General features: G+C 39.0%; 1 protein-coding gene across 1 annotated transcript; it reads right to left on the bottom strand.

Annotated features, from left to right (window-relative positions):
- Positions 1 to 8,591: 8,591 nt before the first annotated feature.
- On the bottom strand, positions 8,592 to 10,093 carry LOC110462563 (proteoglycan 4-like; the record flags this gene model as incomplete). Its single annotated transcript, XM_021516554.1, has 1 exon — positions 8,592 to 10,093. A coding segment is annotated over one exon (1,502 nt), but the record flags the coding sequence as incomplete, so codon positions are not given.
- Between the last annotated feature and the right edge of the window lie 4,018 nt (positions 10,094 to 14,111).

The raw sequence follows: 14,111 nt of genomic DNA, 5'->3' as shown, positions 1-14,111 counted from the left end.
AAAGTCATGAAAACTGAAGAGACATTTTAAAGGCTTGTCTCATTGAAAAGCCATAGCATGGAAATCATGGCGACAGATTTGTGTCATTTCGTTGTTTCGACTTTGCGCCCGGAAAAGACGAGATTTTATCAACTTTAAATCTCGTGATTTTTTCTTTTGGTCTCAAAAATCGAGTCGTTAGTTTTGTTAATTGTTCGTATATTCGAGGTCAAAAGACTATGTTTCTACTCCGAAAGGAAAATTGAAGGTTGCAATATTATTTTCCTTCCGCATGTTATTTGTCGGGTCGTATATGTCTCTGAGGGGCATCGCAAAATTGACTTTGGAATCCTAAGGTGTTATTTGTTTAACGCCATTTATTACGACGTAAAATATATTGAGCATCGTAGTTAATGTCTTTTACTTTAAATCAAACAGAATCGTAGACGAGATATGAGAATATTTAATGTTTTTTCTATTCTGTACGTAGAAGTTAGAACCGTCCAGGAGAGATTGGAATATCTTTTCGACAATAAAACCCTACAATTGTAGTCGAAATACTGCACCAGTTTGAACATATACAATTTAATTTGCTCTGAAGACCACCCAAACCACCATTTTCTTTAAACCATAAAGCAAATTAAATTAATATGCTTTTAAGAGACCACATGTGTTAAGAGACCACCTCCATTAAGAGACCACCTCGATAAAGAGACAACCTCCGTTCAGAGACCACTTCTATTAAGCGACCACCTCTGTTAAGAGACCACCTCCTTTAAGAGACCACCTCTGTTCATAGAACAATTCTATTAAGCGACCACCTCTGTTAAGAGACCACCTCCATTAAGAAATTATTGTGTTAAGAGACAACCACTGTAAAAAAACCAACTGCGTTAAGAGACTACCTCTATTTAGAAACCATCTCCATTAGGATACCACCTCTGTTTAGAGACCACCTCCATTAGGAGACCACCTGTGATAAGAAACTACATGTGTTAAGAGAAGACCAGTGTTGTGAGACCACTTTCAGCATTTACAAAAGTGGTCTCTTATTGTAGATCTGACTGAATCCGCTTTGTAGTCTCCGAGGGCGAGTCGTTTTCTTCTGTTTTCAACCAATACTTCACGAAATTGACGCCGTGAAATACAAATTGCATGGGTTGGGATCCACAAGATGCTATTTGCATGTATTGCCGTAGTATTCGTGATACGCGTATTACCAGTATCAGTGGTACGTTTATTACCTAAGTGTAAAGCATGCTCATTCATTGATACCGTTGTGTGTTATAGCACAGAGACTTTCATCATGGACATTCTGTCGGAAATTCTACGAGGACATTCCAAAGGGGCATTCCTTATGGAACTACAACAGAGACATTCCACAGGGGCAGTCCAAAGAAAATGTCGATGTCGGCCTAGTATGCTGATTGTTAACAAGTAGTTGAAATATTTCATCTATTGTTTATTTTGACAGATAATTTTTGAATAACGTACACATTACAATTGTTGAAAAAGATGCATTCCATTCAGTGTACATTCAATCTGTGTTAAGTATATGCTGCACGCACTGTAAATAAAGACTAGAATTCCGCACTATTATGTTTAAATCATTATGAAGAAGTTGTGTCCGTTTGTCATTCCATCACGTGTATTGGTGTTAATTATTAGAAGATCTCTCTATTTCTATAGATGTAAAGTGTACAGGCAAAATAGTCTAAATACCTTACTACCTTACTGACCTGTTTGAGGGAAAATGTATATATTTTGGAAATGTACGTATACAGCTAACTCGACAACCCAGTCTACTCAGCTGCAAATGAGTACGTGGTTGGGCAGTGCTAGAATAGTTGAATGCTAGCTGTTAGCGTCCAAATGGCAGCTCCGGCTGTATGCTCCCCAGGAAGTTTAGAAAGGTATTGGCTGGTTGCAAAGGCCCTATAACCACGAATAATAACTTGTGAACCGCTTTGAGACGACCTAGGAACTAGGTTGTGATAAAGCGGTATATAAGAACCTCGAATTATTATTATTATAGGTAGTACTTTTTGGAGAAGAGTAGTGCATATTGATTACGGGAGTACTTTTGGAGTAAATGAGTACTTTTTGTAAGGTAGTACTATTTTGAGTAGGGAGAATATTTTCAGCAGGGAGCAATTTTGGGGCAGAGAAGTACTTTTTGACGAGGGGGTTGTTTTTTATTAGGGATTTCAGCGAACCGGAACACACACACTCAGGATATATAATTATATCGTATGTGTATATATATCTAATACATAGACATGTACGGAAAGACGTGAATGATAAAATCCAATTGAAATGGATTTTTATATTAAGTACATTCGTCGATAAGAAGCTTGGAATTTTAATATACCCAGAAAATACACTTCTAGAGCGTCCCACGCGAGTACATGGTAAAGCGCTGATCGGACAGAAAGCATAGAATTGACATGTCAGCTGAATACCTGGAATTTTAAGTGTCAGCTTGCCGGGGATCAGCTGGTATAAAAACAGGGTTAGTCGTAATGAGCCGAGATATAACATCAACCGTGGGACACCAGTGTATTGTGAATGGCAGGAATACAATATTCATAGATTTTCTAGAGCATATAAAGTGAGCAAACAATGTCTGGTTTAACAAGCATGTTTAAATATAGTCCCGGTTATGTGACGTGTAGTGACGTCACGATGCAATAACACATTTAATCGTTTTACGTATCCTACAGATTGAAACATTAATAATATTGTTTATCTAGCAGGGAATTCTATAATATATTGCAAAGCAGATTTTACATTTATTCGAACAAATTTTGTCAATACAAGTTTTCGTCTAACCGTGATTCATTACTAACGGCTAGGAATACCGGGACGACAAACTCTGTGTTAGACCATGTAGACGCCGAACAGTGTTTGGGGGGGGGTCTAATTTCATGACCTTTCAAAAAGCAGGCTTAACCTCATCCTGAGCAATTCCAAACAGCCTTGAACTACATCTCTTCATTGATTGCCTGTTTTATTCCCCGTTTATTCAATCTCATCTGGAAGAGATTCATTCCCTCAACTAGGAAAAGCAATGTAAACGAATGGGGCTGCGTGTTAACTGTGGAGAGATCTTACGCTCACAGCCTAGATAGATGGTGTAGTTTTTAGGGAAAACAAAGCGAAATCCTTTCAATTCAGATAGCAATTATTTCTGTACAAAACCATTGGTTGCCTTGGCGTTGTTGTTAATTGCGGTATAACTGATGAACTTGCTAATACAGAAGGGACGGTAAAATAGGCATTGTGGTTTGTGATTATAGTTCTTCACGGAATGGGGTTCTAAATCATTAGATTAAACACGGATTCATTATACAATAACGGAATATTAGTTTAACAAATACTTAATTAAACAATACAAAAATATCCGTTTAAATAATGCTCTATATAAAAATCATATAAACAAAAGCTGCTTTTTTTTTATTAAATATTTGCTTTTTCTTTGTTCAGTTCTTAAATACCCCCATCGGTCTTTCCATCAAAATGGTTTAGTAATCGGAGACCAATCATGATGTGACGTCAAATTCAAATGATGACGGAAATTTCCGAATGTTTCCGATTGACGTTCGCCCAGTGGCGTAGCATACCTGCTTGTATACACTAAAAAAAGTCCAGCTACGGTCCCTCCAATACCCCTCTCCTCCAGCGCTCCGCTCCTCGGACGCTCGACTCGCTATAAAGCATACACTCCGAAAAATGATTTGCTACGCCGTTGTCACCGCCTGGCCTCGCTACGAGGCAAACGACAGAGGTAAACTCCTTGAGACTATTATTATTGAAAACTATCTCATCTCTGTCAATTCACAACAGTGGTCGAAAGGAGGTGATGTGACTTATGTATCGTGGGACGGCTCGAAGAGCTCATTGATTGACCACATTTTAATAGGAACACATGATATAGATAATGTGAAAACGTGCGAAATACACGACGATCATTTTCTTAATGCATCTGATCATCTACCTGTGTCGTTAGAATTCTGTTGTACTTTAAGGAACACGCATAGAGATAGATTGTCGTCAAAGGCCGTTAATTGGAGAAAAGTGTCTTCCGAGCAAAAGGTTGCTTATGCCGGCAAAGTAGCGCAGATGATCGGTAATACTACTAAACTCCGCGAGGCGAAGGATTTAGATGATCTCGACAGCTTAGTACAGATTATTGTTTCCGCGATAAAGGATTCAGCGAAAGCTACATTGCCAGTTAAGCAGTATCGTAAATACTTAAAACCATATTGGAACTTCGGAAGTGTTAAAGAACTGCATACGTCAATGAGGCAGTATCGTATAGTGTGGAAAGCTGAGGGACGTCCGCGCGGTACAGAACATAAATCATACAAAGATTATAAGGATTCAAAAACCATCTTTCGCAAAGCATTAACAGAAGCAAGGGAGCTATACGAACAGCAGCAACTCGACCACCTGCAGGAAGCAGCTGAAGTTGATATCGGCACATTCTATAAGGCTGTTCGGGCAAGAAAATGTAATGGTTACAGATGTTCAGAACTTAAAGTTGACAATAAAATCATCCGCGATTCAGATGAACTAAAGAATGTTTGGTTTGAGCACTATAGTAAGTTAGCTCTACCGTCTGAGCAAACCAATTTTGATGATAGTCATCGGGCTAAGATACAGTTAGATATTCACGATATGTTCGTCAGAAGCTTTGCAAATAGTGATGGTATTTGCGATCGAGCTATTTCAATAAGTGAAACTGCGACAGCGATCAAGAGTATGAAAAATGGTAAAGCGGGAGGACATGATGATATAGTCATCGAACATATTCGTTACGGCGGTAAAAGTCTGCTGGACGCGATCGTTATACTCTTCAATCAAATACTGACAAAGGAGGAATACCCATTACATTTTAAAAAAGGTATAGTAATAACATTATTCAAAGGTGGCAATAAAGACAAATTGAATAAAAACAATTATAGAGACATCACGTTAACACCAGTTCTGCAAAAGCTATTCGAAAAAGTTATATATCAGAGGTTAACAGTTCGATGTGCTGAAATGCAGTTTCCGCATAGACTACAACAGGGATTTAGAGCGGAATGTGGAAGTATTATGGCAGCGTTCACTGTCAAGGAATCGATATGTCATTATATTGAAAATAGGACAAAGGTATTTGCTGCCTTCTTGGACAATGCAAAAGCATTTAACAGTGTATGGATAGACGGGCTATTACATAAGGTGTACAGACTCGGTTTTAATGGTAAATTTTGGAGAATACTGCAAAATTCGTTTCAAAACGTGACCTCGCGTGTACTGTATGACGGCAAAATTAGCAAAGACTATCCTGTTAAGCAAGGGGTCGGTCAAGGGAGAACTTTATCAGCCTGGCTATTCCTCGTTATGATAAACGGTCTCGCACGTACTCTGGATGAAGCGGAACAGGGTTTACAGATTCAAAAGCTACATATCCCCTGCGTATTATTAGCTGATGACACGCTCTTATTAGCTGGAAGCATCACGAATCTCCAAGCTCAACTAGATATCGTAAATGCGTATGCTAATCTTTGGAGGCTAAATTATAACTCTGCTAAATCTTCGCTGATGGAATTTTCATATAAGAGACGAATCGTCAATAAACAATCAGCTGTATGTTCTCTGGGAGGCGCGATTATCGAATGGACTGATACAAAGGTTTACGCGGGAATTACGTTTTGTTCAAATCTAAAAGCTGATGTCGGTATAGAAAGCGCGTGCGACAAAGGTAGAAGGAACCTTAACAGTCTAATGAGTGTTGGTATCCATCCAGGCGGATTGAATCCTCTCAAAAGTGCGCAACTCATTAAAGCAATTATCATACCAGGTGTTATATACGGATGTGAACTTTGGGCAAATGCTACGCAGAAGTCCATTGATATGTTAAATAGAACCATGCGGTATGCTGCACGAAGATGCCAGGGTTTTGAGAAAACTTCGTCGTCGGCCATAACTACCAGAGCTATTGACTTACCTGATGATTTATGGTCTGATGTAGAAATCAGAAAACTGTACCTTTGGAACAAACTGTGTAATGCTAAATTATCTTTTGTCTGGAAATCTCTATTTATTATTCGCTTATGTACATTCATGTTCACCTCACAATCGTTTCAAAACGTAAGCTTCATCGTAGACATCTTCCATACAATGGTGAAATTTAACATCGAGACATTCTTTTTCGAGTTTGTGTTCTCTGGTGCGTGCTGTAGAGAGTTTCAGTGGAAATCGTTTATTAAGAAAGTCACAACAAACTATTACTATGATGTATGGTGTAAAATGTGCAGAAATCGTCCCGATCTGTTATATTATAGGGCAGTTCATCAATATATTGGACCCAATCCCTTATGGTCTCTAACGTTGAAATTTCCTAAAAGCACATGGAAAATTTGTGAATTAATCAAGCTTTCCTACAGGGCTGAATTCCAAAATGTGATGTGTAAATTGTGCAAAAAAGTTGTGAACAATGACGTTAAACATTTCATTATACAATGTCCCACATTATTCAAAAGTAGAGACATCTTGCTGGAACAAATAGTTAATCTTATAAGCGTTGACAAATATGTACAATACGATATGCTAGAGGAAGACAAAAAATGTTCATTTATTCTTGGTGGAAGGAACGATATTTCTTTGGACGATGGACAATGGGACAATCTGATGGTTGCTATAAGTGACAAACTTGCTGGGATGTTCACAGAAATGAACATACTTCTCGAGAGCAGCTCTAGCTCTTGAGCAAAGTTTGAAGAATACAGTAAGAAACTGTAGTATTATGTAAATATGTAGTGTGCATGCTGTAAATTGTTGAAATTGTTAAAAACGACAAGACCATGTAATCTCTTATTAGAGGAAATAAAGAATGTCTGTCTGTCTGTCTGTCTGTCGTTCGCCCAGTGGCGTAGCATACCTGCTTGTATACACTAAAAAAAGTCCAGCTACGGTCCCTCCAATACCCCTCTCCTCCAGCGCTCCGCTCCTCGGACGCTCGACTCGCTATAAAGCATACACTCCGAAAAATGATTTGCTACGCCGTTGTCACCGCCTGGCAAATACATTTGTTTCCGCCACGTGGCATCGGCACAATAACAATAATTGTAAATATAAAAAGACAGTTTTTCTCATTTGTTTATCAGTATGCAAGAAAATGCAGTTGAATAAAATAGATTATATAGAAAACACGATTTTGGCGGTTCTGCCATTTAGTAAACAGTTTGTTTAAAACGAGACTTCAAAGAAAGATACAATTATATCGTCTTTGTTGTTTTTAACGTAAAAATAGGGATTGCTGTATGCATCTGTTTAACATTTAGGCCTATGGTTATACGGACTGTGCTGCTTCCCATCGTAAATGTTAAAAAGACTCATTTCAAACCTGAATACAAATACATTTGTTCAAACAATATTTCATTACACTTTATAAAAATGGTATGCACGTTACCATGTTACACTTAAACATCAGACGTAAAGCTTCATTTCACAAAACAGAAATTAATCTCAACGTTTCTATTGCACATTACTAAGCACTGGTCTTTCGTTATTGTTTTTTAGATTCAAATAACGCAGTTCATTTCTTAATTAGGTGTGAACATATCACTGGTTGGGATCGGTCTTAAGCATTCTTCACGCTAGGTGAAGTCATTAAAACAATCTCAGATAGAAACACATTTTACCATATTTAGACTCAAACTCGTGAAATATGAAAGGGAATGTTTTTGTTTTTTTCTTGCTAGCAGCAATGAAAGTGACATTTTTATGGAGTTTAGTCACTAACGATATTAATTAACAAAGCAGTATGCAAATCTCTGGTAATCTCTGCAGGAAAGATGTTCTATTAAGTATAATTTTAACATAACCGTGTTCCTGATAGTCTTAGCCCTTAATCAAGGAGGTAATAGCCCTCATCTATAAATCAAGAGCATTTTTGCATCAACCATCAAGGCCCCGGGCACTCCGTGGAGCAGGGATGAGCCAGAATGCTTGGAGTAAAAGGTCCTATTCGCGTTCATGTTATACTAAGTTAACACGGTAACGTTGTACACATTAGTCTTGCAGGTCTTAAGCTATCAGTTAGAGATAAATATGACACGTGGGTTTTGTATTCAGTAACAACAACGAACAAAGCAAAGTTTTGAGAAGTACTTTATAAGAAGTTCGTTGAAATCGCTTCCGTTTGGTATAGGTGCACGGTATACATTTATATTTTATGTCTGGATGACTGTGTTGTAAAAATAATGACTCAGGTTCCCATGAATAGTACATGATCCTACAGAATATGTAGGTGTCAATACTTAAAGTGGCAAAGGGATTTTTTAGCAGTTCTCTTTATTTTCAGTGGGTCTATCACGGCTCTCGTCTTTACTTGAGCAGTTGCAACGACGTTAAACCACAAAAAGAAAACGAAATAGAGACAAACAATCCCACATATAAGAAAATAAAAGCAAACAAACAAAGTAAGTGGTCTGTGATGATTTTTGTTCAGATTTGTGAGGTGGAGCGTTGGACGCAGGGATGAACGAGCTTTGAGTGTGTCAGGGTTATGTGAACCGGGCTGGACAGTGTGTTTGAGTGGTTTACCGTCCGCTTCACTTCGGTTATCCAGCAGACGATGTTGGTGTGTACTGTAGGTGAAAGTGAGGTATGGAGTAATATACGTTGTATGAGAGAGGACAGTGAACGAAGATATCGTGCGTGAGATTGTGACGATGTTTGGCGTGAGATTGTTGGGTTGACGGTGTTTGATGTGGGATGGTGTGGTTGACGATGTTAGGGATGGTGAGTTTGACGATGTTTGGCGTGAGATAGTGGGGTTGACGATGTTTGATGTGGGATGGTGGGGTTGACGATGTTTGATGTGGGATGGTGGGGTTGATGATGTTTGGTGTGGGATGGTTTTGTTGACGATGTTTGGTGTGGGATTCTATGGTTGACGATTTTTGGTGTGGGATTGTGTGGTTGACGATGATTGGTGTGGTATGGTGTAGTTGACGATGTTTGGTGTGGTATGGTGTGGTTGACGATGATTGGTGAGGTATGGTGAAATTAACGATGTTTGGTGTGGCATGGTGTGGTTGGCGATGTTTGGTGTGGTATGGTGTGGTTGACGATGTTTGGTGTGGTATGGTGTGGTTGACGATGATTGGTGAGGTATTATGTGGTTGGCGATGTTTGGTGTGGGATTGTGTGGTTGACGATGATTGGTGTGGTATTGTGTAGTTGACGATGTTTGGTGTGGTATGGTGTGGTTGACGATGATTGGTGAGGTATGGTGAAATTAACGATGTTTGGTGTGGTATGGTGTGGTTGGCGATGTTTGGTGTGGTATGGTGTGGTTGACGATGTTTGGTGTGGTATGGTGTGGTTGACGATGATTGGTGAGGTATGGTGTGGTTGGCGATGTTTGGTGTGGGATGGTGTGGTTGACGATGGTTGGTGTGGTATGGTGAAATTGACGATGTTTGGTGTGGTATGGTGTGGTTGGAGATGTTTGGTGTAGGATTGTGGGGTTGACGATGTTTGCTGTGGGATTGTGGGGTTGACGATGTTTGCTGTGGGACTGTGGGGTTAACGATGTTTGGAGTAGGATTGTGGGGTAGCCGGTGTTTGGTGTGGGATTGTGGGGTTAACGATGATTGGAGTGGGATTGTGGGGTAGCCGGTGTTTGGTGTGGTATGCTGTGGTTGACAATGTTTGGTGTGGTATGGTGTGGTTGACGATGTTTGGTGTCGGATTGTGGGGTTGACGATGTTTGGTGTGGGATGGTTTGATTGATGATGTTTGGTGTGGGATTGTGGGGTTGACGATGTTTGGTGTGGGATGGTTTGATTGATGATGTTTGGTGTGGGATTGTGGGGTTGACGATGTTTGGTGTGGGATGGTTTGATTGATGATGTTTGGTGTGGGATTGTGGGGTTGACGATGTTTGGTGTGGGATGGTTTGATTGATGATGTTTGGTGTGGGATTGTGGGGTTAGCGATGTTTGGAGTGGTATTGTGGGGTTAACGATGTTTGGAGTGGGATTGTGGGGTAGCCGGTGTTTGGTATTGGATTGTGGGGTAGCCGATGTTTGGTGTGGTATTGTGGGGTATTCTATGTCTGATGTAGGATTGGTTAAGGGTTATGGGAAGGCAATGTTCAGTGTCGTATAGTAAAATACGCAATATAACAATGCCTTGACCATAAATTATCACGCTTCTCTGAATTGCCTATCTTACCGTCATGATGGCAACGTTCTCGGTCGTCTTCTGAAACAAGACAAAATTGATGACAATTATCCTATAATGACAGACTCTTTCATTTTCCGAATCGAATGTCAGTTTTCCGAAGTAATCATGAGTTATAAGTAAGGAGTAGAGACTGGTTTGTAGTTACCAACAGCGTTTAAAAACCCGAAACAAAATACCCACAGAACAAGTATATTTGGTACTATAGGTACGCCCAGACAACTCAAGTTATGATCAAGTTTTCAACTGTACCTATTAAATTCCTTTTTATTTTTTGTATTATTTATAACCCATGGGATCATAAAATTGAATGCATTCGCGCTCCGATTAAAATTCGGGCTCGGATTATTAAAGATTACGTCCACAGTCAAATCAAATGTTTAGGGAGCACGCTAAAGCAATCAGTGATACAATTTGTACCTTTATATCACTTAACATACAAACGGATGCGCGATTTTTTTTTTAATCTGCGGACGGAAACTCCTATGACGTAATCTTTTATTATAAACCATTGTTAAACACATTCTATCCAGTATTCACACAATAAATATGTAAATTAGCCATTGGATTGTTGAACTACCATTATGATATCTATCAGTTGATTCGTTAACGGCCTAGACCTTACCTGTATAACACCAAAATAGTTTATTTGTTTATCTATCTTTGTTTACTCCATAGATTGTTTGTTTGTTACATAAACAAATCAGAACGGCTGGACAGCTGAAATAAATAATCCTTCTCTCGGGCCATTCGGCCCTCGGGAGAGATTCCTTATTTCAACTGTCCAGCAGCTCTTCCTTGTTTATTCGTTGCGCAATTCTCTATTCTTCCTTTGTTATAAGACTTTGGTATACAACACGTTCTATTAGATAAGGTAATTAGCCTGTGGGCTTGTGCAAACCTAATCACACTTCGGACCATATGTGGCCAATCTGTCGTAATGAAATAATACCCAGTGTCTGTAAACACCGGCGTCCATTCTCGTCCTCATTATGGTCACTATTGATCGTGTGCCGGGGTTTATAAAAATATAATAGTATGGTCGATTACCCTTAAACATTGGCTGCTCATGTAGGTTATTTTCTGCCTTTTCTAATGAAATAGAAGCATGCAATTAAGTAGCGCCAATTTCGAATATCAGGTACAAGGGAACGAAGCAGGTATATTTTTCAAAAACGGTTTAGAGCAAAATAGAGTTACTCCAAAACACTAGCAGTATAGAGAAAACAGGAAAACTGCGTGATGTTCTCGAATCCAGAACAAATGAGGCTCCTGAGAGTTATTACAAAATTCACGGTAAATGAAATCTCGACTTTTTCTGAAACTTTCCAGTGGGACATATGTTTATGCCATGGTTAAGCCCTGGAATACCATGAACAAATCCCAGGTCTCATGGAATGTCGGGACTAAAAGTTTAAATTGTGTGTTGAGGAAAAGACAAAAATCTGCTTTTCAGCTTAAGAGAGTCTCTACAGCCCTTTAAGACTTTATCTGCCCATTTCTGTACGCACTACCCATTTGAATCAAATTACGAAATATCCCACATGTCTGTGAAAACAGGATAACCCCATTAAACTTACTCAACAACGGTCGGCAGAGCTTTACCACAGACTAACGATCTATTGTTAAGATCGCGTTCAAACATTGAGACACAGTACGGGTCATGGACACAAAGCGAGGTGGAGGTTTAAAAGCTCTTCTATCATAGATGTAAATATGTACTTGCCACTGGGGTTAAAGCCGGGTACACACGTACACACGTACACAATATCAGGGGTTAAACCTACCTTCCCTTATCTATAACTACGTTTTGCTATATATGTATGTGTGTTCGATGTTTGTGTCAACCGTCAATATTGACTCTTATACTCAGGGTCACACATCTGACTCAATATCATACTACACCAGCGAAAATGCCAAAAAAAATTGACTCGTAGAACAATTAAAATCATAAACTAAAAGACTCTTTGAACATTCTTGCTTCTTTGTTTGTCATGAAACAATAGATAAGCTCTTTTCCCGCTCAATCGAAATCGCATAAGTACATTCACCGCTAAATACAAACTGTTTGTTTTCATGTTATACGTTGCTGTGTAGCTAACTTCCGATTCGTACGTCAGTATATCAGCGTACTAACCTTATTCTCACTCTTAGACCAAGCTCACTATTTTCACTGCCTGAACATGCTCGCTTGTTGCCCTCCAAGGACATTTCCTGCTTTTTTCACTGCCTGAACATGCTCGTTTGTTTCCCTATATGGACATCCTCACTATTTTCACTGCCTGAATATGCTCGCCTGTTTCCCTCCTATACCATTCTCACTATTTTCACTGCCTGAACATGCTCATTTGATTCCCTCCTAGACCAAGCTCACTATTTTCACTGCCTGAACATGCTCACTTGTTTCCCTCCTAGACCATCCTCACTATTTTCACTGCATGAACATGCTCATTTGATTCCCTCCCAGACCAAGCTCACTATTTTCACTGCCTAAACATGCTCACTTGTTTCCCTCCTAGACCATACTCACTATTTTCAAATGCCTAAACATCCTCGCTTGTTTATGCTTGCTATTTTCAATCCTGCACAACGTTAACTATTTCACCCCTAGACCATGCTCATATTCTATTAATCATATAGCATATTGCTTATGACTTTTGAAATGTGCGCACTAATTTCATGCCAAAATCAGGTTCCATATTTTCAGACCTAGGACGAGCTCAGCATTTGATGCACGGAATTAACCCATGTAATATATTGATAGTGATATTTCATTTTAATACTTTTTTTTTATGAGAATCATTTATGCATATAAACTTTATTGATTTAACAACAATTATAAAACAAGTTATAACCGCTCTTGCTGGCCCGGATGTTAGCGCGGGAGGTCTTATTGTGGGGGGAAACCGGAGTACCCGGAGGAAACCCACGTGAGCGGGCAGGTGACCCCATATCTGTTCACGTCCGATCGGGGAATCGAACCCCGGTCGCCTTGGCGAGAGGCAAGTACGCTTTCCACTGCACCACCGGACCACCACCGCGGTAATCAGTTTTAAAATAACAATTTTAATAAAAGATTAGAGATAACTGAAACTTACTATCCAAGTCAATAATATCATAAAACATATAGTGCATTCCGTTTTCATGTTTTACATCTATAATCTTTTCACGCACTTAATATTAAAGCTTATTCTTGTGGCACAGAAAGTCAAAATAAAATTTCACGTAATTTTACTAAAATATTTTGTTGCTTCCTCATTTGTTAATTGTGCATCTGAAACTGTCTTAGGGATAGCACTGCAGTGTCAATGTTAATTGTGATAAACATGCGCTGTTAAATTACATGTTTTGCATCTTTTCCGGTTTAAAGCTATCCACATGTCAATTTGAGGTCTTTTTATTGCCAGAACCAAAATACAGTTGATATTTAATGAGGTATAATTTAGATATGCAGTAATAAGATTTCAACTGGGTAGTACATATGCAGGAGTAATGGAAACAGGAAAATCGGGTAGAGAAGAAAAGACAAATATTTGGATCCCACCTCAAATGAACTCTATATCAACACTCAGTTGGTCTTTCGGTTCTCCAATCGATACGGGTCAGTTTACTGCCGGTATTGCCAACCACCTGTCTGGGTATGGCAAGAGAAATACAAATGTATTACCCGTGTGTTAATTATTTTGAAATAATTATAATCTGCTGGTTTGTTTGAAACAAAAGTATGAGATATTGGACGTAATATTTCAGTAGTTGTCTGATATGGAATAGGAGATAAGGTGTTCCGATTTTTGTTCTTTAATAGAGAGGGGACACAAGGTATTCCTATTGTTGAATATTAAATACGTTAAATATAGGCGCTGGTGTGTGTTTGGTGACTATATTAGTAT

Source organism: Mizuhopecten yessoensis, unplaced genomic scaffold, assembly GCF_002113885.1.
Source record: "Mizuhopecten yessoensis strain PY_sf001 unplaced genomic scaffold, ASM211388v2 scaffold10805, whole genome shotgun sequence".
Taxonomy (NCBI): Eukaryota; Metazoa; Mollusca; class Bivalvia; order Pectinida; family Pectinidae; genus Mizuhopecten; species Mizuhopecten yessoensis.
This window is presented reverse-complemented; position numbering and strand designations above follow the sequence as displayed.